This window comes from Capricornis sumatraensis, chromosome 3 (assembly GCF_032405125.1).
Source record: "Capricornis sumatraensis isolate serow.1 chromosome 3, serow.2, whole genome shotgun sequence".
In the NCBI taxonomy this organism is placed as follows: domain Eukaryota; kingdom Metazoa; phylum Chordata; class Mammalia; order Artiodactyla; family Bovidae; genus Capricornis; species Capricornis sumatraensis.
This window is the reverse complement of record NC_091071.1, coordinates 27,920,970-27,948,027: the sequence shown is the minus strand read 5'-3', so window position 1 is coordinate 27,948,027 and position 27,058 is coordinate 27,920,970. Positions and strand designations below refer to the sequence as shown.

At 47.8% G+C, this 27,058-nt stretch overlaps 1 protein-coding gene across 2 annotated transcripts in view; it reads right to left on the bottom strand.

The window, feature by feature from the left end:
* Positions 1–27,058, bottom strand: part of MYH11 (myosin heavy chain 11) — a 127,067-nt gene that overhangs the window by 78,487 nt on the left and 21,522 nt on the right. For both annotated transcript variants that reach the window (XM_068967296.1, XM_068967295.1), the window contains exon 3: positions 20,840–20,996. In XM_068967296.1, coding sequence (XP_068823397.1) covers positions 20,840–20,996 — 157 coding nt within the window. The remainder of the gene's footprint in view (positions 1–20,839; positions 20,997–27,058) is intronic.

Below are 27,058 nucleotides of genomic sequence, written 5' to 3'. Positions count from 1 at the left end.
GGACGGAGAAGCTCAGTGGGTGGGCAGAGCCCTGAGGGGGCCTCACTTCCTGCCCCCAGAGCCCAAGCAGCCCCAAGTTTCTGATATTTTCTGAGGCTGGCTCCTCACTCTTTCCACACGTCTGTGAGCTCCCCAACGCTCCTCCAGAAATTCCTTTCCTAGATAAGGTCTCTGTCGCTTACCACCGGAGAACCCTGGTGGACGCAGAGGGCATCGTGAGACTACACGTGATTAAGCAGATGTTACTGATCACCTTTCACTCTTAAAGTGACCTCAGGAGGTGGAGCCAAGATCCCCTACGAGGGTCATGAGTAAGGTGACACACTTCAACCGTTGGTCAGTTAACCATAACCGAGAAAGCACATCCTCTGCTGGGCAATGCTGATGCAGCTTTTCTTAAGTTCATTCCTGGCTCCAACCCCACCTTCACATTGCTCAGCCTCTCCTGATTAAATGTCTCCCCAGATCTAGGGATGCCTTCCTCCAGATCCTTTCTCAGAGTGATCTTTCTGACACACTGAGCTACCTGATCGCTCTGCTCCTCAACACTCTTCCACTTTGAAAGTGTCTTAAAATGTCAAACATAAATTTATCATATGACCCAGCTATTCCACTCCTAGAAATCTACCCAAGAGAATAGAAACATGTGTCCCTATAAGACTAACACACGAATGCTCACAGTGGAGTTATCATACCAACTAAAAAGTGGAAACAACCCAACTGTCCATCTGCTGGTGGATGGATAAATAAGATTTGTCTATCCACCCAGTGAAATATTATTCAGTCAAAAAAACAATGAAGTACTGATACAGATTACACCATGGGTGACTCTCAAAAACGTGATGTTAAGTAAGTCTGACACAGAAGGGTACATACGTATTGTCTTATTCCACTTACATGAAATGAGCAGAAGAGGTAAACGCATAGAGATAGGAAGTAGATAAATTAGTGGTTGCTGAGGGCTGGAGTGGGGTGACTGCAAACAGGTATGAAAGATCATTTGGAGGCTTGGAAACTGGACTGTGGTGATGCTTACATAAGTCAATTTGCTAAAACTCACTGCATTTTACACTTACAGTGGATGAATCTGGAGTATGCAAGTTTTATCTTAAGTTGTTTTTAAACATGTGCATGTCCCCAGGGCCCTTACGTGAGGCCCAGACTCCTGAACATGACATCCAAGACCTCCCATGACCGGCCCTGCCCACCTCCCCAGCTTCGGCATCTCTATGCCCTTCACTCTCAATTTCCAGCAACCCCACCCAGATCAACCCCCAATCACACTCCGTGCCTTTGTTCAGGCCGTTCCTGCTGCCTAGCAGGTCTTTCTCTTCTTCTTTCCTGGCTACTTCCCTCAGTCTCAAAGATAATACCTCTTTCAAGAAGTCTTCCCCGCAGTGATGAATCCAGGAGGCAGCTTGGCTATAAGTCTCTGACAACACTCCTAAGCTATCACAGTAGTCGGCCTTGCTAGAGAGAAGAGGCCCCAGGAAGAGCCCCTAGTCTCCATCAAATAATCCGACTGCTGCCTCCAAGCCCCCCTTGATAGGAATCCTAGAGCTGTCACTGGTTCCTGCCCATCACCAAGACACGCCTCCACTTCCACAACCCCTATGCTGCCTGAGCACCCTGCCCCAGGCTGGCACTTTTGCTCCTTGTGTCTCTTCCCCACAGAATTATGAATTCCTCATAAGCAGAAACATCCAGATCTGGACCCCACTCCCCTCAGTTTTCAGGAAACTGAGGTCACGTCCTCAATCCCTAAGCCCCTGACATAGAGAAGGTACAGTTAGGCGAGCACTGAAAAAAGCCAGCCCCAAACCCGAAGACATGAGCTTCTTGATGGGAAAGTTCAACATACATGTAAGAGCCAGTGGTTAAGAACCCGCCTCCCAATGCAGGTGACTTGGGTTTGATCCCTGGTTGGGGAACTAAGATCCCCCATGTCACAGGGCAACTCAGCCTGCACACTGAGGCTAAAGAGGCCAAGTGCTACAATGAAGTGCTCTCATGGGCCACAGTTGCCTGTAGGGGTTAGATTTAGGGGGCCAGGGGAGGTTCCACTCAGGCAAGTTTGACCTCTGAGCCGAGGGCCAACGGGAGGTCCTTGCAGGGAGAAAGGCCACAGGAATGAGGCAGCTCAGCCTTTGAGAACTTTCCGTCACCACAAAGTCCCATTTCTGGTCCAGCTGGACTGATCCCCATCAGGCCAACATGCTCTGCCTCCTGCCTCTGCCTCTGACCTTGGGCTGATCCACAAATTTCAAGCAACAGCCATATCAGAAACCCGAATGTGTGTGCCCAAGGACAAATGCTTAAATTGGTCACTGCAGCAGTATCAGTGAAAGCAAAAGACCAGAAAGGAGTGATATTGAGGTGGACAGACAATGGACTGTCTCCACCCATCTGCTGTCGGGACAGAGGTGGCCTTCCCAGCAGCCTTGGGAAACCTGAGCCCAGAAGACAAGAGATTGACAGGGTCCATGCCTCTCTGGAGGCTTTTCCTCCCAGGTCCCCAGGAGAGGAAGTGGCTCCAAGGGGAAGGCTTGGCAGCTGCTGGGGCAGCTCCATGCTGGGCGCTGCCAGGGGACCTCCGGCCTGAGACATTCCCATCGGAAACACACCGCTCCAAGCGTGGGAAGCTAATTGTGTTGTGGTTAGTTAGGGGCAGGAGGGTTCGGTATGCATATTGCTTGCTGACCTGTGCGGAGCCCAGGAGACCAACTTCCCCAGGCTTTCTAGCTGACTCCTTCCCTGAGCCTGAGCTCATGTCTGCCACGAGAGAGCAGAGTTCTAAGAATGTGCAAAGGAGTCCCCCACCCCAAGCTTTGCACACGCTGTTTCTTCTTCCCAGAGCACCATCTGTATTGCTTTTGTACCTGCCTTATCCATTCTCTCTTTTTTATTTTACTCCAATGAGGTGAAAACCACATAAACATAAATTAAACCATGTAGAAGCGAACAACACAGTGGGAGGTAGTACCTTCACAAAGCCGTGCAACTCACACCTCTGTCTCGCTCCCAGACCTTCTCATCAACCCCCAACAAAACCCCACACCCACTAAAGAGTCACTCTCCACCCCTCGGAGAAGGCAACGGCACCCCACTCCAGTGTTCTTGCCTGGAAAATCCCAGGGACGGGGGAGCCTGGTGGGCTGCCGTCTAGGGGTCGCACGGAGTCGGACACGACTGAAGCGACTTAACAGCAACAGCAGCAGCAGCAGCTCCATCCCCTGCTCCCATTAACCCCTGGCCCCACTGATCTGCTCTCTGTTTCTATGGATTTACCTATTCTGGACATTTAACACAAACACAAGTGGCCTTTTGCGTCTGGCTCCTTTCACTTAGCATGCCGTTTCTGAGGTTCATCCCTATTGTAACATGCATCTGAACTTCATTCCTTCTTATGGCTGAGTAGTCCTCCATGGTGGGCAGATCTCATTTTGTGGTTCTACTCATCCATTGATGGGCATCTGGGTTGTTTCTAGCTTTTGGCTATTGTGAACAGTGCTGCTATGAATATTCAAGTATAAGTTTTGTTTGAGCACCCGTTTTCAATTCTTTGGGTATATATTCTAATTGATTCTTGAAATATCACCCTGACAGTCACCTCCTCTATAATATTTTCTCTGACCCCATACCTCCCTAGAGCTAAGCTGGGGGCCTTTCTAATGTATGTCCCCTCCAGAGCTTCCATGGACAGTGGTGCAAGTCAGGCACTGCATAACTCTAAGGGGGAACCATTTACACTGGTCACTATAGATCTGTATATTTATTACAACCAACTTTCAACAGATGGAAGAAAACTGCCTTGAGAAAGGGGTAAAAGTAAAAGTGTTAGTCACTCAGTCATGTCCAACTCTTTGCGACCCCATGGACTGTAGCCCACCAGGCTCCTCTGTCCATGGAATTCTCCAGGCAAGAACACTGGAGTGGGTTGTCATTCCCTTCTCCAGGGGATCTTGCTGACCGAGGGATCAAGCCTGGATCTCCTGCATTGCAGATGGATTCTTTACCATCTGAGCCGAAACAGGGGGTACCTTTGTCTAATTCTATAAAGGTACCACCCAGTCTAGTGGTGACCCTAGCTCCATTAGTCCAAAGATTCCCTGCCTTGCAGCGTTTAACCTGATCATTGTTTCCCCTCAATACCTTTTAGAAGAAAGGGATTACTCAGAATGGTAATGGACCATTTCCCTATGATACAACAGGCAGAATTTTTATTTTTCATCTTAGTAAAAATTATGCTACTTTATATTATAAATAATATATACAAGTGATACAAATGTCCGTCAGTTGGTAAATGGATAAACAAAATGTGGTCTATTTGTACAATGGAATATTACTCAGCCATAAAAAGGAATGGCACACTGATACAGGCTAAAACATGGATGAACCTTGAAGATACTATGCTAGGTGAAAGAAGCCAGTCACAAAGGACTACATATTGTATCATTCATTCCATTTATTCTAAATGTGCCGAAGAGGCACACATATGTCCCTATAGATTTCCATAGGGACGGAAAGTAGACTAGTGATAGTGTCGAACTAGGAGTGGGGAAGGGAATGACTACAAGAGGGCACAAGATTTCCTTTGTGGATGATAGGAAGATACACTTAGACTGTGGTGATGGCTGTGTAACCTTGTAAATTCACCAATAACCAGTGAGTAGTGTTCTTAAAATGGATTGATTTATGGTGTATAAATTACACCAGAATAAAACTTTTTAAAAAATACAATATTACTTTTATGCCATCTCTGAATCAAGGATCTGATTGCTCAGTTATCACACGGAATCTATTCACTTTTCAAGTTATGAAACTGTTTTTTTTTTCCTTAAATAAACCACAAATTCTTTTTACTTAGATTACAAAGTTAGTACACAATCACTGAAGAAAGCTTGGCAAATACAAAATCCCCCTAACCCGTGATGGTTAACATTTGGATATATCTTCTTTTCATTGTTTTTTATAGGAGTTTAGAGTGACTTACACAACTGACACCATACTATGGCATGGTTTTTTAGTTCTTTTCATTAACAGCATTTCCTTCTTGGGCTTCCCTGGTGACTCAGGTAGTAAAGAATCTGCCTGCAATGCAGGAGACCCAGGTTTGACCCTTGAGTCGGGATTGTCTGCTAGAGAAGGGAATGGCCACTCACTCCAGTATTCTTGCCTGGGAAATCATATGGACAGAGGAGCCTGTGGTCTACAGTCCGCAGGGTCACCTAGAGTCAGAAACGACTGAGTGACTAGCTTTACACGCATTGACCATGTTGTACAGTCTTTGCTACTGACTTTAAATGGCCTTATAATAGTCCTCGGAGAGGTTCCTGCTCTTTCTCCAACCTCCTCTGGTTACTCCTCTCCCCCACTTACATCCCAGCCATACTGGCCTTCTTGGCACTTTCGTAATACGTCATACTCATTCCTGCCACAGGGCCTTTGCACTGTCTCCTCCGTTTGTCTCTAAATCTCTTCCCCTTTTCTTGATGTGACCAGATCCTTCTCACCTTTTATTTGTTGTGTAGTCACTCAGACATGTCTGACTCTTTGTGACTCCATGGACTGTAGCCCACCAGGCTCCTCTGTCCATGGAATTCTCCAGGCAAGAAAACTGGAGTGGGTTGCCAATTCCTTCTCCAGGGCCTCTTCCCGACCCGGAAATCAAACCTGGGTCTCCTGCACTGGCAGGCAGATTCTCTACTACTGAGCCACTGGGGAAGCCCTTCACTTTTCACATCCCAGTCCAAATACAGCCTCAGATGGAGCCACTTTTGACCACTGCACACCCATAGCCGTTCCCCTCAGTTTCTCTTGATCCCATCTTCCTGTTTTATCTTCTCCTTAGGTGGGAAATAACTTTATAATTTTGCCACGTGGAATTATTTCTTTGCTTACTCAACAAAACTGCTTTTAAAGTTTCCCCTATTAACCCCTGAGCTCCTGAGGGTCAAAGGCTGTGCCTGATCCCAGGTGGCAGGGACAATGTGTGACACACAGTAGGTAGTCAGGAAATGCTTAATGATTTGAATCAATCTCAATCTTTTCTTCTCTCTATCAATCTCTCCAGAAAGGCAATTCCGATTGAAGCCACGGTGAGTGCTTCTTCCTATATTCACATACTCACTCAGCAAACAAGTCCAGAGCCCCTACTCTGTGCCAAGCACTGGAAACACAGTTTACTAAACCCACCTAGTCTTTGCAAAGAACTGACTGCAAGATGTGGGCAAATGCCACAATGTTTATGTGCCCAAAGTGCTGCTAAAGGTATAGCTGTTTTACCTTATTAAAATTTTTTTAATATTTATTTATTTATTTGGCTACACCAGGTCTTAGTTGCGGCATGCAGGCTCTTACTTGTGGAATGCGGGATCTAGTTTTCCTGAGGGAGCCAGTTTCCCTGACCAGGGATCGAACCTGGGCCCCCTGCATTGGGAGCTCCTAGTCTTAGCCACTGGACCAGCAGGGACGTCGGTGTAGCTGTTTTAACATACCCTGAGAGGCACGATATCCTGTGGTGGCCACTGAGCTGCATGGAGAAGGATGTGTAGGATTCCCCAGGGGAGAAGCCACCAAGGAGGCGGAGCGTCCCATCAGGAGGGCCTGGACCTCGGCACCTCAGGGCCGGGAAAGGGCACAGCCGCAGAGAGGAGAGGACCAGCGGGCCCGCATCCCAGCATCCCGCGCGCGGGTTAAGCCCCGCCCCCCGCCCCGAGCCTGGAGACCACCCGGGTCACACTCCAGCTGCGGGCACGGCGGTGTCCCCTCCGTCCCCTGGGCCTCGGGGTCTGGCCTTGGATGAGCAGGTGTGCGGGGGAGTTCTCCAAGGACCGAGAGGGCTCTCCGCCGCCTCCCCCGCAGCAGGCCTGAGACTCCCAGGAGACTCCCAGCTCCCCGCAGACCAGCTATTTCGGCCTGATCCCAGCACCAGCTCTTGGTTTCTGGCTGGGGAAGCCAGAAGCCCGCGGGCTGACCATAAAAGGAGAAAACCCAGCTGGGTCTAAGCGAGGCCTGGGCTGGCTGGTTCCCTCCAGCCTTCTCGTGCCAGGGTGCGTGGGATCAGGCGAGAGGGGGGTGGCCAAGCCCTGTCTCCCGCGGGGTCACCGCTCCCCCTGACCTCCAGGCCCCTGGGGGTGAGGCCTGGCCTCCACCGAGCGCAGAAAGGTGGATCCCCACGAATGCCTGCCACCCTCCAAGGTAGACGCAGAAAGTTCCAGACACCCTCGCCCCCACCTGGAGCTGACGGCCCACGCCCTGCCCCTGCCCTGCTGGGCACCACGCTCTCCAGGCACCGTCGGAATAAGCCCACACAAGCACCGGGGCAGGTGCCATCCTTGTTGGGACAAGTGAGGAAACCAAGGCACAGAGAAGTGGGCGCGTGTGCAGAGCCAGGATTCTAGCCCAGCTCAAAAGCAACGCCCTGTCTACACGCTGCTATATTTAAAATGGGTAACCAACGAGGACCTACTGTATAGCACATGGAACTCTACTTGGTGTTATGTGTCAGCCTGGATGGGAGCTAGGGGTTTAGGGGAGAATGGATACATGCATATGTATGGCTGGGAACCTTATCTGTTCACCTCATGCTATCACAACACTGTTTGTTAATGGGCTATACCCTAATACAAAATAAAAAGTTTAAAAAATAAATAGCACCCCGGAGAAAAAAAAGCGATGCCCTAAACCTCTGCTCTGTAGGTCCAGGCCTTCCTCTCTCCACGCTCCTGCCCCAGCAGCACGGGGAGGAAAATTCTGGATGAGCTGAGGTTCTCTGAGAACTTGTGCTGGACCCCAGCAGGACTCTTCCAGACCCCCATGAGGCAGATCTGGCCAGTGAAGGGGGCGTGGGGTCATGACCAGTATTCTCCCAGTGGTCTCCTGGGCCTCGGCTCCAGCCTCCAGTCTCTGCATCCTTCTCTCCACTCCAGCCCCACAGCCTCGGGCGTCTCATCAACTCCTTTAAGCTCACATGTTACTTCTCAAGGAGGCCTCCCTGTCCTCCCAGCTTAAGGAGATCCCAGGGTCTCCTGCCTTCCCCCCATAGCACATGTATTTGTGGTTTGATTTGATTAATATCTGCACCCCTCAGTAGACTGTGCCCTCCACAACAGTTCCCTCACAGTGGGGCCTCAATCAACACTTTTGGACAAAAAAAGGGAAGGGGGAGCCAGATTTTCTCTGAGGCTGGGAAGACACAGTGGGAAGGCCAGAGCATTCAGACTCCAAGAGTAACAAGCCGCCACCAAGTGTCAGTCAGAGCTCCCCATGTCCACTCCCCTCAGCCTATCTGCTTTCCAACTCAATATTTACTGGTTATTAAAAAAATAAGAATAATTCTCCTTAGCTCTCTCCCATCTGTGTGAGACACCATGGGCCGTCCATAAAACATGTATCAGAATCAGATGATCCTCCTTCTTCATTTCCTGCCAAAGAACGTGATCTTCTTGTGATAGCTCAGAGGGCTGGCCAGACGGGGCCAGACAGATGGAGCCGCCAGCACCCCTCACCCCGCCAGGCCAGACGCTAAGCTGAGAGCAGAGGCAAAGTCTCTGCGAGGCAGAGAGGCAACCGGTCCCCTCCCTGGGGCGGGAGGGGTGGGTGGGGAGTGTTGCAGGAACACAGTCTCTGCAGCAAAATGTCTGGGAAATTACTTCTGGGCTCCACTTCTTGGGTAACTCTGAGCATCATCTTCCTTACCAAGAAGACAGGGATTAAAAACCCGCACTTTCCAAGGATGTGAAAAAGATGCAGGGAGATTGGACCCACAAAGAGCTTAAAAAGGGCCCAAAACATCCAAAGCTCAAAACAGGAAATTATTGTCAACTTTATTACCATCACTGCTCCATCATCGCCATCCTCCACAGCAGTGAGCTCGTGAGGTTATAGATGGCAGCGGGTCTGACTCAGGAGAACAGGCTATCAAGTGCAACCCTTTCTAAGTGTAAGGCCTAAGCCAGTCTCTTAGCTGGCGGCTCCATCTGTCCGGCCCTGTCTGGTTGGCCCTCCGAGGTATCACGAGCAGCCTCAGTTTCCTCATCTGTTAAAGGGGGCTGACAGCACTACATTACTTAACATACCATACTGCCTCAGAGGGAAGATAAACGCATCCAGTGAGGGGCTTCCCTGGAGGTCCAGTGGTTAAGAGTCCACCCTTCCAATGCAGGGCCAAGGTTTGATTCCTGGCTGGGGAACTAAGATCCCACATGTCACAGGGCATGGCCAAAAAATTAAAAACAAAACAAACTGTTGGCTTAAAAAAATCTTTTTTAAAATAAAAAGTGCTTCCAGTGTGGCTAAAGGAGATATCGCTAGGTTTGACGTTCAGCTCTGCAGCCAAGCGCCTCAGTGTTCTGAGCCTCAGCGTCTTCAGTCTGTCACACGAAGAGTCTGTCCTGCAGGGAAGCGACAAGGGCCAAGGGGTGCAGGATCTACGGGGCAGCGAGCTCACTGCACACAGATGCCCTTCCAGTCTCTGCTGAGATACAGAACCTCCGGTTGAGCACAGGCCAGCCCCCCAAGGCGTGCTGACCCGGACAGAAGGTTCAGACTGAGTGTGGGAACTTGCAAAGCAGAGAACCGAGTTTGGATCATTCTGCCCACCTCCCCACCCCCACAGACTTCTCCTCAGCTTAAAGAGGGTTCAGCCAAGAGCCTGAGCTGATAAAGGTCTGGCTGGTTTTTGTTTTTTTTTTTAAATCCCCTTAGAGTGGCTGGTTAGTACTAATTAGGTGTGGACAGAACACTTCCAGTGACAGGTCCTGATGGCTCCTCTCATCCTCAGAGTGAAATCTCACCTGCCTTTCACACCCTCCCCCACCCCAGGGACCCACAGAGAAGAGGCTGGAGATCCAAACTGGCTTTTGTCAGGAAAGCTTTGCTGACGCTTTCCCCACACTCATCATGCTATAATTTGCTGAAGTCACTCACGCCAGCTTCTCAACTGCTGAGCCCTCAACGCTAACCCCCTGAGATGGCAAGAGACAGCCCTACAGGAGCAAACAGCCTTTAGCGGGGCAGGAGGGGCTGTGAAACAGCCCAGCATCACCTTGGTCCAGCAAGCCTGGGGCTTCAGAGTCTGATAAACCAAGTTCAAATCTGCTCTGACACTCCTACGTTAAGTTCTTCACCTCCCCGAGCCTCAGTCTCCCCAGCAATAAAATGGGGCTAATAACAGCACCTGCCTCCAGTAGTGGATTGTCTAACCAGTCATGTTTTCCCACAGTAGTCATGTGTGGATGTGAGAGTTGGGCCATAAAGAAGGCTGAACGCCGAAGAATTGATAACTTTTGTGCTGTGGTGTTGGAGAAGACTCCTGAGAGTCCCTTGGACTGCAAGGAGGTCAAACCAGTCAGTCGTAAAGGAAATCAATCCTGAATATTCATTAGAAGGACTGATGCTGAAGCTGAAGCTCCTATAGTTTGGCCACCTGATGCAAAGATCTGACTCACTGGAAAAGACCCTGATGCTGGGAAAGATTGAAGGCAGGAGGAGAAGGGGACAACAGAGGAAGAGATGGTTGGATGGCATCACTGACTCCATGGACATGAGTTTGAGCAGGCTCTGGGAGATGGCGAAGGACAGAGAAGCCTGGCATGTTGTAATCCATTGGGTCGCAAAGAGGCGGACATGACTGAGGCAACTGAACAACAACAACCAGTCATGTAAACATAGGTCCACGAGTGAAGGAAGGGAGGGAGGGAAAAATAAATAAGTTTTTAAAGGAGTCAATATTTGCTGCTGCTGCTGCTGCTGCTAAGTCGCTTCAGTCGTGTCTGACTCTGTGCGACCCCATAGACGGCAGCCCACCAGGCTTCCCCGTCCCTGAGATTCTCCAGGCAAGAATACTGGAGTGGGTTGCCATTTCCTTCTCCAACGCATGAAAGTGAAAAGTAAAAGTGAAGTCGCTCAGTCGTGTCCGACTCTTAGCGACCCCATGGACTGCAGCCCACCAGGCTCCTCCATCCATGGAATTTTCCAGGCAAGAGTACTGGAGTGGGTTGCCATTGCCTTCTCCCAATATTTGCTACTTCTTAAGAACTATCATGGCCAATGTCCTGGGAAATTTTAAAACATTGTTGGCTTTCTTTATAGTTTAGTGTCGTTTTTATTCTGGACACAGGCACCATAATAGTTTCAAGGCTTCATTTTAAAGGTCCTAATCTGATCCCAGGTGGCTCAGTGGTAAAGAATCTGCCTACCAAGGCAGGAGACACAGCTTCAATCCCTGGGTCGGGAAGATCCCCTGGAGGAGGAAATGGCAACCCACTCCAGTATTCCTGCCTGGAGAATCCCACGGACAGTGGAGCCTGCTGGGCTACAGTCCACAGGGTTGCAAAGAGTCAGACACGACTTACTGACTAAGCACCAGCACATGGATCTGATCCCGCCTGCCTTGACAGTCTGCGGTGAGGATGAATGGAGAATATTCCTGGAAAGCTCTGTGCACACAGGAAGCACGCAATAAAAATCCACAACTGGGGTTTCCCTCGCGGTCCAGTGGCTGAGACTCTGAGCTCCCAATGCAGGGGGGCCAGGTTCAATCCCAGGTCAGGGAACTAGATCCCACATGCCTCAACTAAGAGTTTGCATGCTGCAACTAAAGATCCCGAGTGCCACAACTGAGATCCAGCACAGCCAGATAAATAAAGTAAATATTTTTTAAAAATCCACTGTCACCATTATCACATCTTTGGAAAAGAGTGTGAGAGAATTTCCATCAAAAGGTAGTGGGTTGAACACAGGAGTTAGAGCTCCTCTTTCCCCAAACCTCATTAAAATGACAGTAAAGGGGTTTTGAAAGTGAGTGAAAGTTGCTGAGTCATGTCCATCTCTTCACAACCCCATGGACTATACAGTCCATGGAATTCTCCAGGCCAGAATACTGGAGTAGGTAGCCTTCTCTTCTCCAGGAGATGTTTCCAACCCAGGGATCAAACCCAGGTCTCCCACATTGCAGGCGGATTCTTTACCAGCTGAGCTGCCAGGGAAGCCGAAGAATACTGGAATGGGTAGACCATCCCTTCATCCAGGGAATCTTCCTGACCCAGGAATCAACCCAGGGTCTCCTGCATTGCAGGAGGATTCTTTACCAACTGAGCTATGAGGGAAGCTTTATTTTGGGGGCTTCAAAATCACTGCAGATGGTGACTGCAGCCATGAAATTAAAAAATGCTTGCTCCTTGGAAGAAAAGTTATGACTAAACTAGACAGCATATTAAAAAGCAGAGACATTGCTTTGCTGAAAAAGGCCCGTCTAGTCAAAGCTATGGTTTTTCCAGTAGTCAGGTATGGATGAGAGAGTTGGACTATAAAAAAAGCTGAGTGCTGAAGAATTGGTGCTTTTGAACTGTGGTGTTGGAGAAGACTCTTGAAAGTCCCTTGGACTGCAAGGAGATCCAACCAGTCCATCCTATAGGAAATCAGTCCTGAATATTCATTGGAAGGAGTGATGCTGAAGCTGAAACTCCAATCCTTTGGATACCTGATGTGAAGAGCTGACTCATTGGAAAAGACCCTGATGCTGGGAAAGATTGAAGGTGGGAGAAGAAGGGGACAACAGAGGATGAGATGGTTGGATGGCATCACCGACTCGATGGACATGAGGTTGAGCAAGCTCCAGGAGTTGGTGATGGACAGGGAGGCCTGGTGTGCTGCAGTCCATGAGGTCGCAAAGAGTCGGACATGGCTGAGGGACTGAAATGAACTGAACTGAAAGGGATTTTTCTCAGGCTTCCCACATGGTGCTAGTGGTAAAGAATCTGCCTGCCAATGCAGGAGACATAAGAGACGTGGGTTTAATCCCTGGGTCTCTAAGACCCCCTGGAGGAGGGCATGGCAACCCACTTCGGTATTCTTGCCTGGAGAATCCCATGGACAGAGGAGCCTGGCGGGCTATATTTACAGGGCCACAAAGAGCTGAACACGACTGAACACACATGCACAAAGAGGTTTTTCAAAAACATGTGAAACTGTCCAAAAAAGTGGGAGAGGAGAGAAAAACACAACCTGGGAAACCAGCAAATGGGATGAGTGATGACAGTCCCAGGAGACTAAGCTGGTGGTGGAGAAGCAGAGTCCCCTGCCTCCAGCCCAAACCTCAGTAACGGGCATGCTGGGGCCTCAGGAAGAGGGTGGAGGACAATGAAACATGAGGACTGGCTGAATGTCTGAGAAGCTGCTCGACACTCCAGATACCATCAATACTCCCTGTAGCCAAGTGACTGCCCTCCCCACAGCCCACCAAAGGGGCCAGATCAGTTCTCTGGAGAGGGAGAAATAGAAGGTGTCTGTCCTGGGGACACCAGGAACGGCAAGAAGACAACACGCAAGTTTCATCCCATAGTTTGAAACCCTCAGCCTCTTCTCAACTAGACCCTTAAAATGATGGTTGTTGTTGTTTAATCGTTAAGTTGTGTCTGACCCTTTCGAGATGCTATGGACTGTAGCCTGCCAGACTCCTCTGTCCATGGGATTTTCCAGGCAAGAATACTGGAGTGAGTTGTCATTTCCTCCTCCAGGGGATCTTCCTGACCCAGGGATTGAACCCATGTCTCCTGCGTCTCCTACATTGGCAGGCAGGTTTTTACCGCTGAGCCACCGGGGAAGAAGCCCCAAAATGATAGTAGACACATCTTTACCCTTGAAGCAGAAGACTGTACAAGACTTCTCTGAAGAATTTCACTAGCCCAAGAAAAAAGACTGAAAGCTACACCAAGAGTCACCCGATGGAGCAGCCCAGCCTCACCAGCAAAGCTCCTCCTGCAAACACGAAGCTGCCATCAGATTCTTGGTGCCCATGCATTAGAGCATCCCAGATGAATGGACAGTCAATGAATCAGCAGGCATTGGAAGAAAGTCACTAACAAGACAAATATAAATTAAACCAAATAAGTAAGAAAATATGCCTATTGGAGGTAACAGGGGTCTACATGTGGAGAAGTACCCTCTAAGAAAAGGAATGTGCATGGAAAAAGAATGTGATAAGAAAGAAACATTCAGGAGACAAAGCAAAGTTCTTGGAAACTTTTTTCTGGAATGATAGTAGTAATTGAAAACTCAATGGAGGATTTATATGATAAAGTTGAGGTAACTGCCTAGAAAATAAAAAAGACAAGAGAAAGAGATGAAAATTATGTTTTAAAAAAATCTGAGAATTCTGGTATAGAAATAAGAAAACATCTAGAAAAAACAGAACAGAGAATACAAAGAAAAAGAAATCATTCAGGACATAATTCAGAAAAATTTCCCAGAATGTAAGGATAGGAATTTATAGACTATGAGGATCCACTCAAGTCTCCAGCACAATGAGTGAAAACAGACCCACACCAAATCCAATCATGAACAGGGAGATAAAGATTAAAAAAAAAAAAAAAAAAACTTCCAGAGAAGGAGGAAGGAGGAAATTTTAAAAAAAAAAGGTCACATACAAAGGATCAAGAATAAGAACAACTTTTACCTTCCCCAAAATGAAACTGAATCTCAAAGTTAATGAAGCAATGCCTTTTGGAAAGAAAGTTTAAAAAAATTAAACCTACATACTTTGGCTCAGATGGTAAAGAATCTGTCTGTGATACAGGGGACCTGGATTTGATCCCTGGGTTGGGAAGATCTCCTGGAGAAGGAAATGGCAACCCCTTCCAGTATTCTTGACTGGAGAATTTTTCATGGACAGAGGAGCCTGAGGTTGCAAAGAGTTGGACATGACTGAGTAACTAACACTTTCACTTCACTTTCACAGTGAGTAAGTGAAGTCGCTCAGTCTGACTCTGCAACCCCATGGACTATAGCCTAACCAGATTCCTCCATCCATGGGATTTTCCAGGCAAGAATACTGGAGTGGATTGCCATTTCCTTCTCCAGGAGATCTTCCCGACCCAGGGATTGAACCCGGGTCTCCTGCATTGTAGGCAGACGCTTTACCGTCCGAACCACCAGGGAAGATCCAAGCGCAGGACATAGGAAGGGAGAGCCCTGAGGTGAGGTGGAGCTGAGGGTGTGTCAGCTACTGGTCACCAGAGGGTATCCAGGGCAGGTCAAAAGACTCCAGTAGCAATGACTTCCAAAAAGAAGCTATAAATAGGATCTTGAACACATATCTTATAAGACATATTATAAGAAGATTAACACATTTAGAAGGAGAATTTGTGGTAGAATTAGTGATTAAGTACATAGATACCCAAGTTGGGGGAAAAAAAAAGGCAATTACTAACTCCAGGGGAAAGAATAATTTGTACAGGAAAAGGCATCACGAGACAGTGCAGAGCTCAGCTGTGAATGGCATCTACGCAGTCATGATAATGTAAACTCTGAATATAGTTTTCATCAAAGTTAATATAAAACTACATTGGGAGCTTATGTGACGGGGCATGGTTGTGTGTGTGTGTTGGGAGGAGGCCAGAGGACAAAGCAAGGGGGTCATTGAGTGAAATGCTCATGTTCCATGATGAAAAGTCAATAAGCAATGGCTAAAACTGAGGGAGAAATTTAAAATATGAGTAATATATTCAAGTCACTTGGAGATTACAGTGTTAAACATCCAAAATTCAGTTAAGAGTTGATAATGGTTATCCCTGGAGAAGGGGAAATTAGAGAAGCAACCAAGGAGTGATGTTTTTCTTAACAAGCCTTGAGGAATTGTCTAAATCATCTTCATCTACACCTTCAATAAAGATGAAAGCTAACAGTGTGAAAAAGGAGTAGGGAATCCCTGTAGGCGTATAATCCTCTAGCAGCATGCAGAACAGTACATACGGAATGTTACTATTTGTGGGGAAAACCTGGGAAGAGAGAAATGGATGCGTATCTTCAGACATGTGCAGAAAATATCTCTAGGAGAGTATCTAAGAATATCTAATAAACTAGAATAATAACCCCACGGTTATCTCTAGGGAGGCAGACTAGGAGTCTTGGGCACAAGGGTTGAAAGGGAGAATGGTCAGCTTTTGAATTTGAATCCATCATCTCTCCCAAAACAAAAAAAAATTGGGAAATGTAAAAAGTAAATATGATATCATTTACACATACACATATATAAGACATATTTTAAATGCTGACTTCTCTCGCTGTCTCCTCTCCACTGGAGCCTGGCTTCCTTTGGGGAGGGGCTTGTGAATGAATTATGTTTTAGAAATCCCTTCCCATATTCCCAACTCCCCTGTTACTATTCTCAGCCAGAATGCTCCCCCCTCCCCTTTCCCCTCTTAGTGAGTCAGCAAGGCTTTGGTAACTCCCCACCCATCTTGGACAACCCACCCCACCCATCCTGACCCTGGTCAGTGCTTCTCTTTTTTAAAAAAGTTTTTAATTTTAGAAACTTTTTTTTTTTGGCTGGGCTGAGCAGCACACAGGATCTCAGTTCCCTGGCTAGGGAATCGAACCTGTACTCCCTGCAGTAGAAGCATGGAGTCTTCATCACTGGACCACCAGGGAAGCCCCTGGTTTTTTTCTTTCAGCAACTCTGAGAGTTCTTCCTTCATTCATTGCAAATATTAACTGAGCAGTTACTCCATACCAGGCACCAGCAAATATGCCAGAGGTTCCATGATGAGCAGGGAGACAAACATGGCGTTTGTGGGTTTCACGGAGTTTAGAGGGGCCTCGGGAACTTAAGAGTCCATGTGACAAATTTCAAACATTTCGTGTTCAGTGAATGCGTTCTCCACTCCTTCCCAATCCTATCTCTTCACACGCCATCCTGTTTCACAAAGGACTTGAAGAGGAAGACATAGCTACTGACTTCATGCCGCCAACCAGATAGAAGGTTCAGCGTGATCCCAGCCAAGTGACTGGACAGCCTGGGACAGCAACATTCACCAACAGAGTCACAAACCGGGCCCACACGTTCCTTCACAAAAAACAAATTCCCACTTTATAAAGAAAAAAGAAAGATTTTTCCTAAGCTTTTATTTTTTTCTCCTCAATTTTTTTTTTTTGGAGATTTTTTTTTCATTGGAGTTTGTCATCACTCATTTGCCAGAAAGCACGTAGCAGCTATTGATTAACCTTTAATCTAAAAAGAGCTTATCTCTTATGGATCTGTATGCTTATGGACGGCATTTTTCTCTTGAGGTTTACAATTTCTAGGTAACTTTATATTTCACTATATAATTGTGTGTTAACATACAGAGCCCAAGAGGAATGGAATGTATTTGCCCTGGGGGTCCCTGTACGGAGTATAACACTGCCCCATGGATGGGAAGTTGTCTAGGGAGGCAAAAGTTATCACAACACAAAAATATTCTTCAAAGAGTCAAGTATTTGGGAAACCAGATCCCACTAAAGCATCTTTCTCTAGTCTGCATCACTGGTGTCCTCTAATTTAAAGGCTTCCCTTTGCCAGCTATTGGGTGTCAACATCCATCGTCTCGATACAAACACAAACAAAGTAGCAGCTCTGCAAAACTGCCTGTTTCCTGGAAGGTGCGATGTCACACGATGGTGACGTTCGAAAGGCCACCAAAAACGTCAGATCACTTCACAACCAGACATTAGGGAGTCATCAGGAAAGATAACACAACAAGGACTTTGAGAGACTGTGCTAAATACCAAAGAAGCCAAAGCCCTTGACAAAAGTGGTGATTTCTCCAATAAGTCTGTAAAAATTATCGTCTTATCCCGTGCTGCAGAAATCAAGCATGGCATGAAGAAGGGTGCCTTATGCTCTTTCATGACTCTGTTCAAAAAGAAGTTAAGGCAAGAACACCCAACTGTGAATTAATTTTATACTCTTTCTAAGAATTAGCACATCTAGTTGCAATAACCACCAAATTCCTATTGCATGTAAAATAAATAAGCCTGTGTTCATAATTTGCAATGTCATTTTTTAAGCCCATCAAAGCCTCTTCCCCCTTAATCCACATGCCCATTTTAAGTAAATCTTTTCTGGAGCCAATTATTTTCAGATAGTCATAACCTCCTTCATTTCATGCCATCCAGCTCAGTGTATGAAAAGTTATATAGACAAACATTAATGGTGATAGGATTATGGGTGCTAGTACATTCTCTTTTGCTTAAATATATGTTTCAATTTTTCCTAGAATGGAATATATAAGATAGAAGTTTTTTGTTGTACTTAGTCACTCAATCATGTCCAACTCTTTGCGACCCTTTAGATTGTAGTTCGCCAGGCAATTCTGTCCATAGGAATTTTTTTCAGGCAAGAATACTGGAGTGGGTTGCCGTCTCCTTCTCCAGGGGATCTTTCCAACCCAGAGATAGAAACCGCATTTCCTGTGTCTCCTGCATTGCAGGCAGATTCTTTCCTGCGGAGCTATCAGGGAAACTAAGTTTCTTAATGTTACACGTATAAATTTTAAGAGCACTATGGCAACATTTACCTGTCATTCCCTCTTCCCCTTTTCCTGGTATTCAGACTAAATGTGCTTAGTAGGGGCTCCCTTAGGCTTCCCTGTTGGCTCAGTGGTAAAGAATCTGCCTGCCAATGCAGGAGATGTCAGTTCGATCTCTGGGTCAGGAAGATCCCCTGGAGAAAAAAATGGCAACCCCCTCCAGCGTTTTTGCCTGGGAAACCCCATGGACAGAGGAGCCTGGCAGGCTACAGTCCATGGGGTTGCAAAAGGGTCAGACATGACTTAGCAGCTAAACAACAACAAAAAAGCTCCTTCAGCTCCAGAAAAGAACTAGGAATAGTCCAAACCAATCATAAATGTTCCAGTTCTCTTTGCCAATGATTGGTTTAGAGGTTTGCATGTGATCAAGACATAACAGACATAAGGGATGGCTGCTGATAAGTTTCTGGAAAGGTTTTCTTCTCTCATAAAAAAGGAGACGTGGGGAAAAAAAACTAACCCTTCACTTCCTTCATGCTTTTGGATGTTATCACATGAGGATATGATGTCTGGAGCTATGGTTGCCATCTTGTGATGATCAGGAAGCAGCCAAGAAAATCCCAAAAGAGTCTGTTTTTGAGCTGTTAAATTAACCGAGCCTGAAATCAACATCCAGACTACTTGTTAAATGAGGTAATAAATTCCTGTTGTTTAAGCCATTTTAATTGATTGCTATGCTTCTTGTAACCAAAAGCACCCCAAATTATATGAACACTGTAACTTTGTGATGTTCAGCTTTCCAAAGAGGTGTGTGAACCACCGTCATATACTCTTCCATCAAGAGAGACTACAAAGGATTTTTTTTTTTCATAAAAGCACATACCTAACTCCAAGAGTCATCACTTTATAAGCTAGAATTATATCTCCCACAATCTTCTTTGCAAGGCTCCATATTCTGGTCTTTGGAAATGATGGTAGTACCCATCTGGAGTAGTCCAGTTTGAATCATACCTGTGTGGCGTGGCTAACCCTGTCAGTAATTTGGGGAACTTCTACCTGAGCCCCTTTACCTTGAGGTGGGGAGTAATATGTCCTAGGTACACCTGCCGTCAGGAACTGGGCTCCTTTCAATTCTCAACACAACATTCTTGGAGGAGGCTATTCCAGGGTTAAGCACAGGAGCCAGGCAGTAAACTCAAACAAGTGCACCAGGCCAGGGAACTGGAGAACCCATATGTCCTTTTGGGGGGCTGACAGTGGGATCACATGTTGCCAGATGTTCCAGTTCTTTCAAGATAACCTAGAAATTGGGCTTTTTGTGTACAATCTCCACATTTTTAAAAGTTGGCAGCTAATTAAAGTATCCTTAAAACTCCATGTGGACCAAAACCCAAACTTATCTGAGGGCTGGATCCAGCCTACCAGCTGCCGGCTTACCACCTCTAGGCTCTTCACACCTAAAAATCACATAACAACTGTGCACAGCTTTAAAATTGCCAAAGCTCTTTCCTGCTGCCCTTTCTCAAGTGTAAGGACAGAAGAACTCCTATATCTGAAGGCCAGATCCATTTATAGGAGGAGGTATTCCATTTATGGGAGGAGGCATGAGAGAACTTTCTAGAACTATTTCCCATCTTGGTCTGGGTGGTGATTATGACTGTGAACATGAACGTGAACATGAAGTCGCTCAGTCACATCCCACTCTTTGTGACCCATGGACTGTAGCCTACCAGGCTCTTCTGTCCATGGGATTTTCCAGGCAACAGTACTGGAGTGGATTGCCATTTCCTTCTCCAAGGGATTTTCCCAACCCAGGGATCGAACCCGGGTCTCCTGCATTGTAGACAGACACTTTACCGTCTGAGCCACCAGGGAAGTCGATTACGACTGTAGACATGTAAAAATTAATTTTAGACTGGACACTGAATTTGTCTACTTTTTGCATTCTCCTGTATGTATGTTCTACCACAGTGGAAGTTATTAATGACAGTAATAATACTACATAAATGTGGAGGTAATATGCAAAGGTCTTCAGTGTGGGAAAGCCTGCTTTACTATCTGTACAACACACTGCAAGATGGATCCTCTCACTCCCTTTTCACAGATGAGGAAACTGAGGCTGGAGAGGAAAAGACATTTGCACAGGATCCCACAGGATGTGTGTGACAGCTGGCTGCAAATTCAGATCTGGTTGGCTCAGCGCCAGGACCATTCCCCACCTGCTTCCCTTCCAAAGTGACAGCATCCTGCCATCTTCCAGATAGCTGGCCCGCCCAGGCCTCAGGCAATCAGGGGTCAGCGAGCCCATGCCTGTATTTGCCCAAGCTATCTGCCCTCCCTCCTCTCCCGGACTGCACACGCATCTGTTCTGCTTGTTTTTTCCCATTTTCAGTCACAGCCCTCCTGTTACCCAGCTCCGCCTGCCAAACCCCACATTCTTGGCGAGAACTGCAGGCGGGCAGGACAGGAGGGGCCTGGTGAGTGGCTATAAGCAGCCCGGGTGGGCTCCTTGGAAGAGGAGGAGCTCTGTGCCTCTGCAGGCAGCTTACCTTGCAGCATGCTCCGGTAGGCCGTGTCGGCGATGGCGTAGATGTGGGGCGGCATCTCGTGCCGCTTCTTGCCCTTGTACATCTCAATGATCTTCTCTGAGTAGATGGGCAGCTGCTTGTAGGGGTTCACCACCACGCAGAAGAGGCCCGAGTATGTCTACGAAAGAGAGAACCGAGCTGACTTCAGGAACTCAGCAGGGGCAGAGCTCTGACATCCAGTCTGTGACCACCCACTACAGCCTGCATGGTCTGAGCACCACTGTGTGCATTTTCTCACTTCATTCTCACAGAGGCAGCCTTGAACATATGTGCTCAGAGTTCCATTTTAGAGATGGGGAAACTGAGGCTTGGGGCTTCACAGATGGCGCCAGTGGTAAAGAATCCAATGCAGGAGACACAGAAGACACCAGTTCAATCCCGGCTCAGAAAGATTCCCTGGAGGAGGAAACGGCAACCCACTCCAGGATTCTTGCCTGGAGAATCCCATGGGCAGAGGAGCCTGGTGGGCTACAGTCCATGCGGCCACAAAGAGACATGACTGAGCAACTGGGCACACACACACAAACTAAGGCTCAGTGTCCTGGTGGGGATCAGGACATCACTGACTGCACATACCGGGGAGAGGAGCAAGGGGTGAGCTTGGACTTCTAGGACACCGTTCATAACTGTGGTTTTAAATAGTGCTGGGTTCAGACCCCTGGGCCACTCCCAACCACTGTCACTTCATCTCCCTGAGCCTCACAGGCTTAAATAACACCTACAATTTCTTGAGCACTTACTATGCACCAGCCACTAAGCTAAGTACTTCACAGGTATCTTCTTTAATCTTCTCATTCAACCTCTGACAGGATTACTATAATTTCCCCATGGCCCATTTGACAGATGAGAAAACTGAGGCTCAGTGAAGTTCTCACCAAGTCACGCAGCTGCTGGGAAATTCAGAACTAAAATCATGACTTCTTACCCCAGAGCTCATACTCTCCTCGACCATGAAAAAGGACAGAGTCCCTCATCTGTAAAGTGGGGATAAACACAGCTGTCTTTAAATAGGAATGGTACTCACACATTACAATATGGATAAAGCTTGAAAACATTACACTGAATGAAAGAAGTCAGACACAGAAGGTCATGTATCACACGGTTCCGCTTATATGAAATGTCCAGAACAGGCAAATCCATAGAGACAGAAAATAGGTCTCTGGTCTCCAGGGACTGGAGAGACGGGGAGATGGGAGTGACTGCTAGTTGGAATGGGTTTCTTTGGGGGTCTATAAAAATGTTCTGGAACTAGAGAGCAGTGGGAGTAAGACTACACTGCGAATGTATTAAGGCCACTTGTTTCCTTCAAACTGATTAATAGCATGAATTGGTTATATTGGATTTTATCACAATTTTTTAAAAAGCTGGCAGTTCCTGGGGGTCCAGGGGTTAGGATCTTCCACTGCTGGGGGCTGGGTTTAATCCCTGGTCCAGGAATTAAGATCCAGCAAACCGCACAGCAAGGCCAAAAAAATTAATTAGTTAAAAAAAAAATCATCCTGCCCTACCAAGTGCAGAGGAACGTCTGAAAGTGATCAGAACAAGGAAGGGGCATGAAGATGCTCACATGCCTCGCCGTGCTGTGGGCGGGGGAGGTGTGGTCCTGGTTGCTACTGTTCTTTACTGTACCCTGGCCTTTCCCACGTGCTGAGCTCAGAGCCCAGGAGACAGGCGCCAACCTGTCCCAGAGGAACTGCTTTCCTAAACGATAGCATCAGTGCTGCCCAAGGCTCTGGTGGGCAAGACGAAGCATGTCTTCCCTCCAGCTCCCCCAGGAAGTGACTAAAGGAAGAGGAGCAGAAAGTCCGTCCCTGGGTCACACTCACAGCCCGGCAAACACCGGGGAGGTTCAGCGCCTCGATCAAAGCCACCCAGCACGGAGCCCCACTTGGCCCATGTGAGGCGTGGGCACTGTCCATCAGCTGTGGGCCTATTCCTGTCCTACAGAAACAACTGATCATCCGGGCATTCTGTCGCTCATTCATTCATGCATTCCACGTGTGAGGCTCTGGGGTTACAGGGCAAGACAAAACACACGGGCACCTGCCCACAAAGGGCTTTCAGCCTTGGCAGCAGCTGGTTGGCGAGTGAGGGACTCCCCCCAGGGCTCCATCTGCTAAGGGGCGATGATGATGAGAGTTGATCCGGGGTGAGGGGAAATGCTCTTTCTGAAAAGGAACAGGACTGGGGGTGGGGGAGGTGGGAGGGAGGCAGTAATCTCCCAGGTTTCCACAAGTCCCATCTAAACATCCTTCGGCCACTTATCGAGCACCGACTGTATACCAGGTCTGTGTTAGGTGCTGGAAACAAATAAATCGATGATCATTCCTGCTCTCAAAAAGCCCTCTTCGAAAAGGAGATGAGGACATTCAAAATAACATCATGAGAACAAAGACGGAGCCCTGTGGATTATGGGAGCAAGGAAGAGAGGGCCCTAACCCATGAGGAGGGGGCGGTGCTCAAGAAACTTCAGCAGGAGGTACTCCCTGCACTGAGACTTAAGAGATAAGGTGCTAACAAGTTCAGGGACACAGTAGGTGCTCACTAAATGTCTGCTAAATGAATGCCTGAGGGTCAGTTAATTATAAAGCTTCCCTGGAGCAGGGGCAGCGCTGCCTTCATCTCTGTGACCCAGGGCCTGGCACTGGGCTGCACACAGTAGGTGCTCAGTAGACATTCATTGAACATGTGGCAGAGCTGTTCCAGGGCAAGGCCTGTGTGTTTCCTGTTCCTCTGTGTCCTGGTCTGCAGCTCAGGGCCTCCATGGAGTAAGAGCCCAAGAATGGTTGATCGTTTGAACGAAAGTCAACCATGCCCTTCCTCCTCTTTAGGCCTGAACTCCACCTCCAGCTTTCCCCAGGCTATGCCCACTGCATCCACCATGTCCTTTTTAGAATGTGTCATTTATAACCCAAATCACTCCCTCCAGGGAACTAGGGCCAGTAAAGCGTAGTGGTTAAGAGTACAGAATTGACTACTGAGGACTTATTTGTAACTCTCATTCTGCTACTTCTTGGCTGTGTGACCCTGTGTAAGTTTCTTTTTCTCTCTGAGCCTCAATTATCCTCATCTGTAAAATGGGCAGGTGTAATAGCCACTCCTTCATCGGTTCGCTATGAGAGAGCTCTCGGGGAGCATTTAGCACAGTGCCTGGTGTGTAACAAGGACTCAATAACTATTAGCGACCATCCAGTGCTCCCTTTGTTTCATGATGATGAAAACTTTGCCACCTTGGAAACTTCACACGTAATGTTCCCTCTCCTTGGAACACTTCCCCCTGAGCTTCTCAGAGCCATTTGCAACTGCTCTTTCAGGGCTCAGCCTAAATGTCACCTCTTAGACTGTAAGCTGCACACTATCATATCTCCAGCCCTTAGCACAGGGCCAGGCACATGGCAGACACTCAGTAAATATTTGCTGAATAAAAGAATGAAAGAAGGAGGAGGGAAGAGAGGGAGGGTGGGGGAAGAAGAGAGGGATGGAGGAAGGAAGGAAGAGAGGCAGGTGTGGCTTTCCCAATCAGCTTCCGAAAGAGAAATATCACCTTCCCCCTGTTTGCCTAGGGCACCACCTGGTGCGATGTACACAGCAAGCACTTAACCCATGCTTCCAGGAAGATCTGAATCTCTGTCTAGTTCAGCACATCTTTCCAGGGCACCAAGTCCCAACAGAAAGGACTGGGTAGATGGCAGCACACCCCACGCAGAGGCTGGGCTTCAGAATCTAGGGGTTCAGCCTCCACTGTTCCAGCCTGGTTGCTCTCACCTGACGCAGCCCTCCTGCACTTGGCTGTGTTTCTGCCGCCCCATCCCCACGAGCCCCTTCCGAGCTGGTCAAATTCAGAGCTTTTCAACTTTCCCTGCCTCCCATGTCCCAGCGGCCTCTCAGGGCCCTGTGCCACCAGCCGGTCCCAGCTGCAGGCCTAGGGTTTCCCTCTTGTGACCGTATTAGGAAGCGACTTCACTTTTTCCCTAACGCTTTATATGGTCAGCCGTGGAGCCCTGAGCTCCCAAGGCCTCCGGCAGAAATGAGGAACAGTGGGGGAAGGTGGAAGAGAAGCAGGCTTTAAGTCACAGAGGCCCAGGAGGAACCTCAGACTTGCCCTCGCTACTCGTGTGACCTGAACCTCGTCCTCCCCATCTATATAAGGGTGGGCAGGTCGCAGTGCAGTCTCATGGCTTTCTGAACATCCCAGAGACAGACCTGGCCCACCAAGAATGTGATCTGCTACAGCCTTGATGTTAACGGCAAAAAAAGAAAAAAAAATAGAAACAACCTAAATATCCACCAATGGGAGACCAGTTCAATAATTATGGCACACTGCCCTTAAAAAGAATACATACATATACAAATTTACATATAGGGAATTCCCTGGTGGTCCAGTGGTTAGGACCCATGCTTCTACTGCAGGGAGCTCAGGTTTGATCCCTGGATGGGGAACTAAGATCCGGCAAGCTGGGCAGTGCAGCCAACACACACACACACACACACGTATATATACACACACATATTTTGGGCTTCCAAGGTGGTTCACTTTCACTTTTCACTTTCATGCATTGGAGAAGGAAATGGCAACCCACTCCAGTGTCTTGCCTGGAGAATCCCAGGGACGGGGGAGCCTGGTGGGCTGCCGTCTATGGGGTCACACAGAGTCGGACATGACTGAGGTGACTTAGCAGCAGCAGCAGCAGGTGGTTCAGTGGTAAAGAATCTGCCTGACAATGCAGGAGACATAAGAGATGTGGGTTCAACCCTCCTGGCTTGGGAAGACTCCCAGGAGGAGGAAATGGCAACCCACTCCAGTATTCTCGCCATGGACAGAGGAGCCTGGTAGGCTACTGTCCGTGGGTCACAAAGAGTCGTACACAACAGAACGTACGCATGCATATATATATATATATATATACACACACATGTATTGGCCTCTATATGTATAAAATATTAGGGCTTCCCACTACTGGTAAAGCACCTGTCTGCCAATGCGGGAGGCAGAGGAGACATGGGTATAAAATATTGCTGGAAGACTTATAAGGAACTGGTGACCATGGTTTCCATAAGGAGGGGAACCAGAAGATGAGGAAATGGGGATAAAAGGAAAAGTTCTAAAATACCCTTATATACTATTTAATATTTTATTTAATATTTGCATGTGTTATCTATTCAAAAAATGTTTTAAGTCTGAGTGAATAGATAGTTATGAACAGACACAAGAAAAAGCCACAAATAAATAAGAAATCTCCCATTTTCACCTCCCCCAGCCACTGGCAACACCATTCTTTTCTGATTCTCTGAGTCTGGCTGTTTTAGACTCTCCTGTAAATGGAATCCTGCAGGATTTTCCCCTCTCGGGCTGGCTATTTTCACTCAGCATAACGTCCTCTAGGTTCAACCATGCTGCTGCAAATGGCAGACTTTCCTTCTGCTTTAAAGCAGAGTTAATATGTTGTACGGTGTATTTACCACCTTTCCTTCATCCATTCTGGGCTTCCCTGGTGGCTCAGATGGTAAAGTATTTGCCTGCAATGCAAGAGACTGGGCTTCAATTTCTGAGTCAGAAAGATCCTCTGGGGAAGAGAATGGCTACTCACTGCAATATTCTTGCCTGGAGAATTCCATGGATAGAGGAGCCTGGTGGGCTATAGTCCATGAGGTTGCAAAGAGTCGGACATGACTGAGCGACTAACCCACTTCATCCATTGGTCACATTCATTCCTGTAGAATCCATGTTACACATCTGCAGCTCAGATGGACCTTATCTTGCTCCTCTCAATTATCAAGCAGCCTCAGGCCAAGGGCGGGGCCCTGTGACTCTCAGCACCCCATAGAGAAGGAAGGGGGCATCAGCAACACTTAACAGTCCTGATCCTGTCCCTTCTCAGGTAAGTCACATCACCTCCCTGCCTTGGTCACCTCGTGTGCTGGGGCAGAAGTGAGCTTCGACCTCACTAGAGAGAGCTGGGAACGACTTGGGACAGCAGCCAGTACAGGCAAGGCCCACATCTTCACTGAGTGCCCGCTGCCTGAAACCCTTGTCCCATCTCCCAGCCCAAGAGCAGGGATGGAGCCATGAAAAATCCCAGGCGGAGAGAACCCAGCCAACGACATCATCCAGAAGAGCAAGGGAGTGCTGTACCGGGAATCAGGGCCACATGGGGGCCCCACACGGGTCATCGATGATCC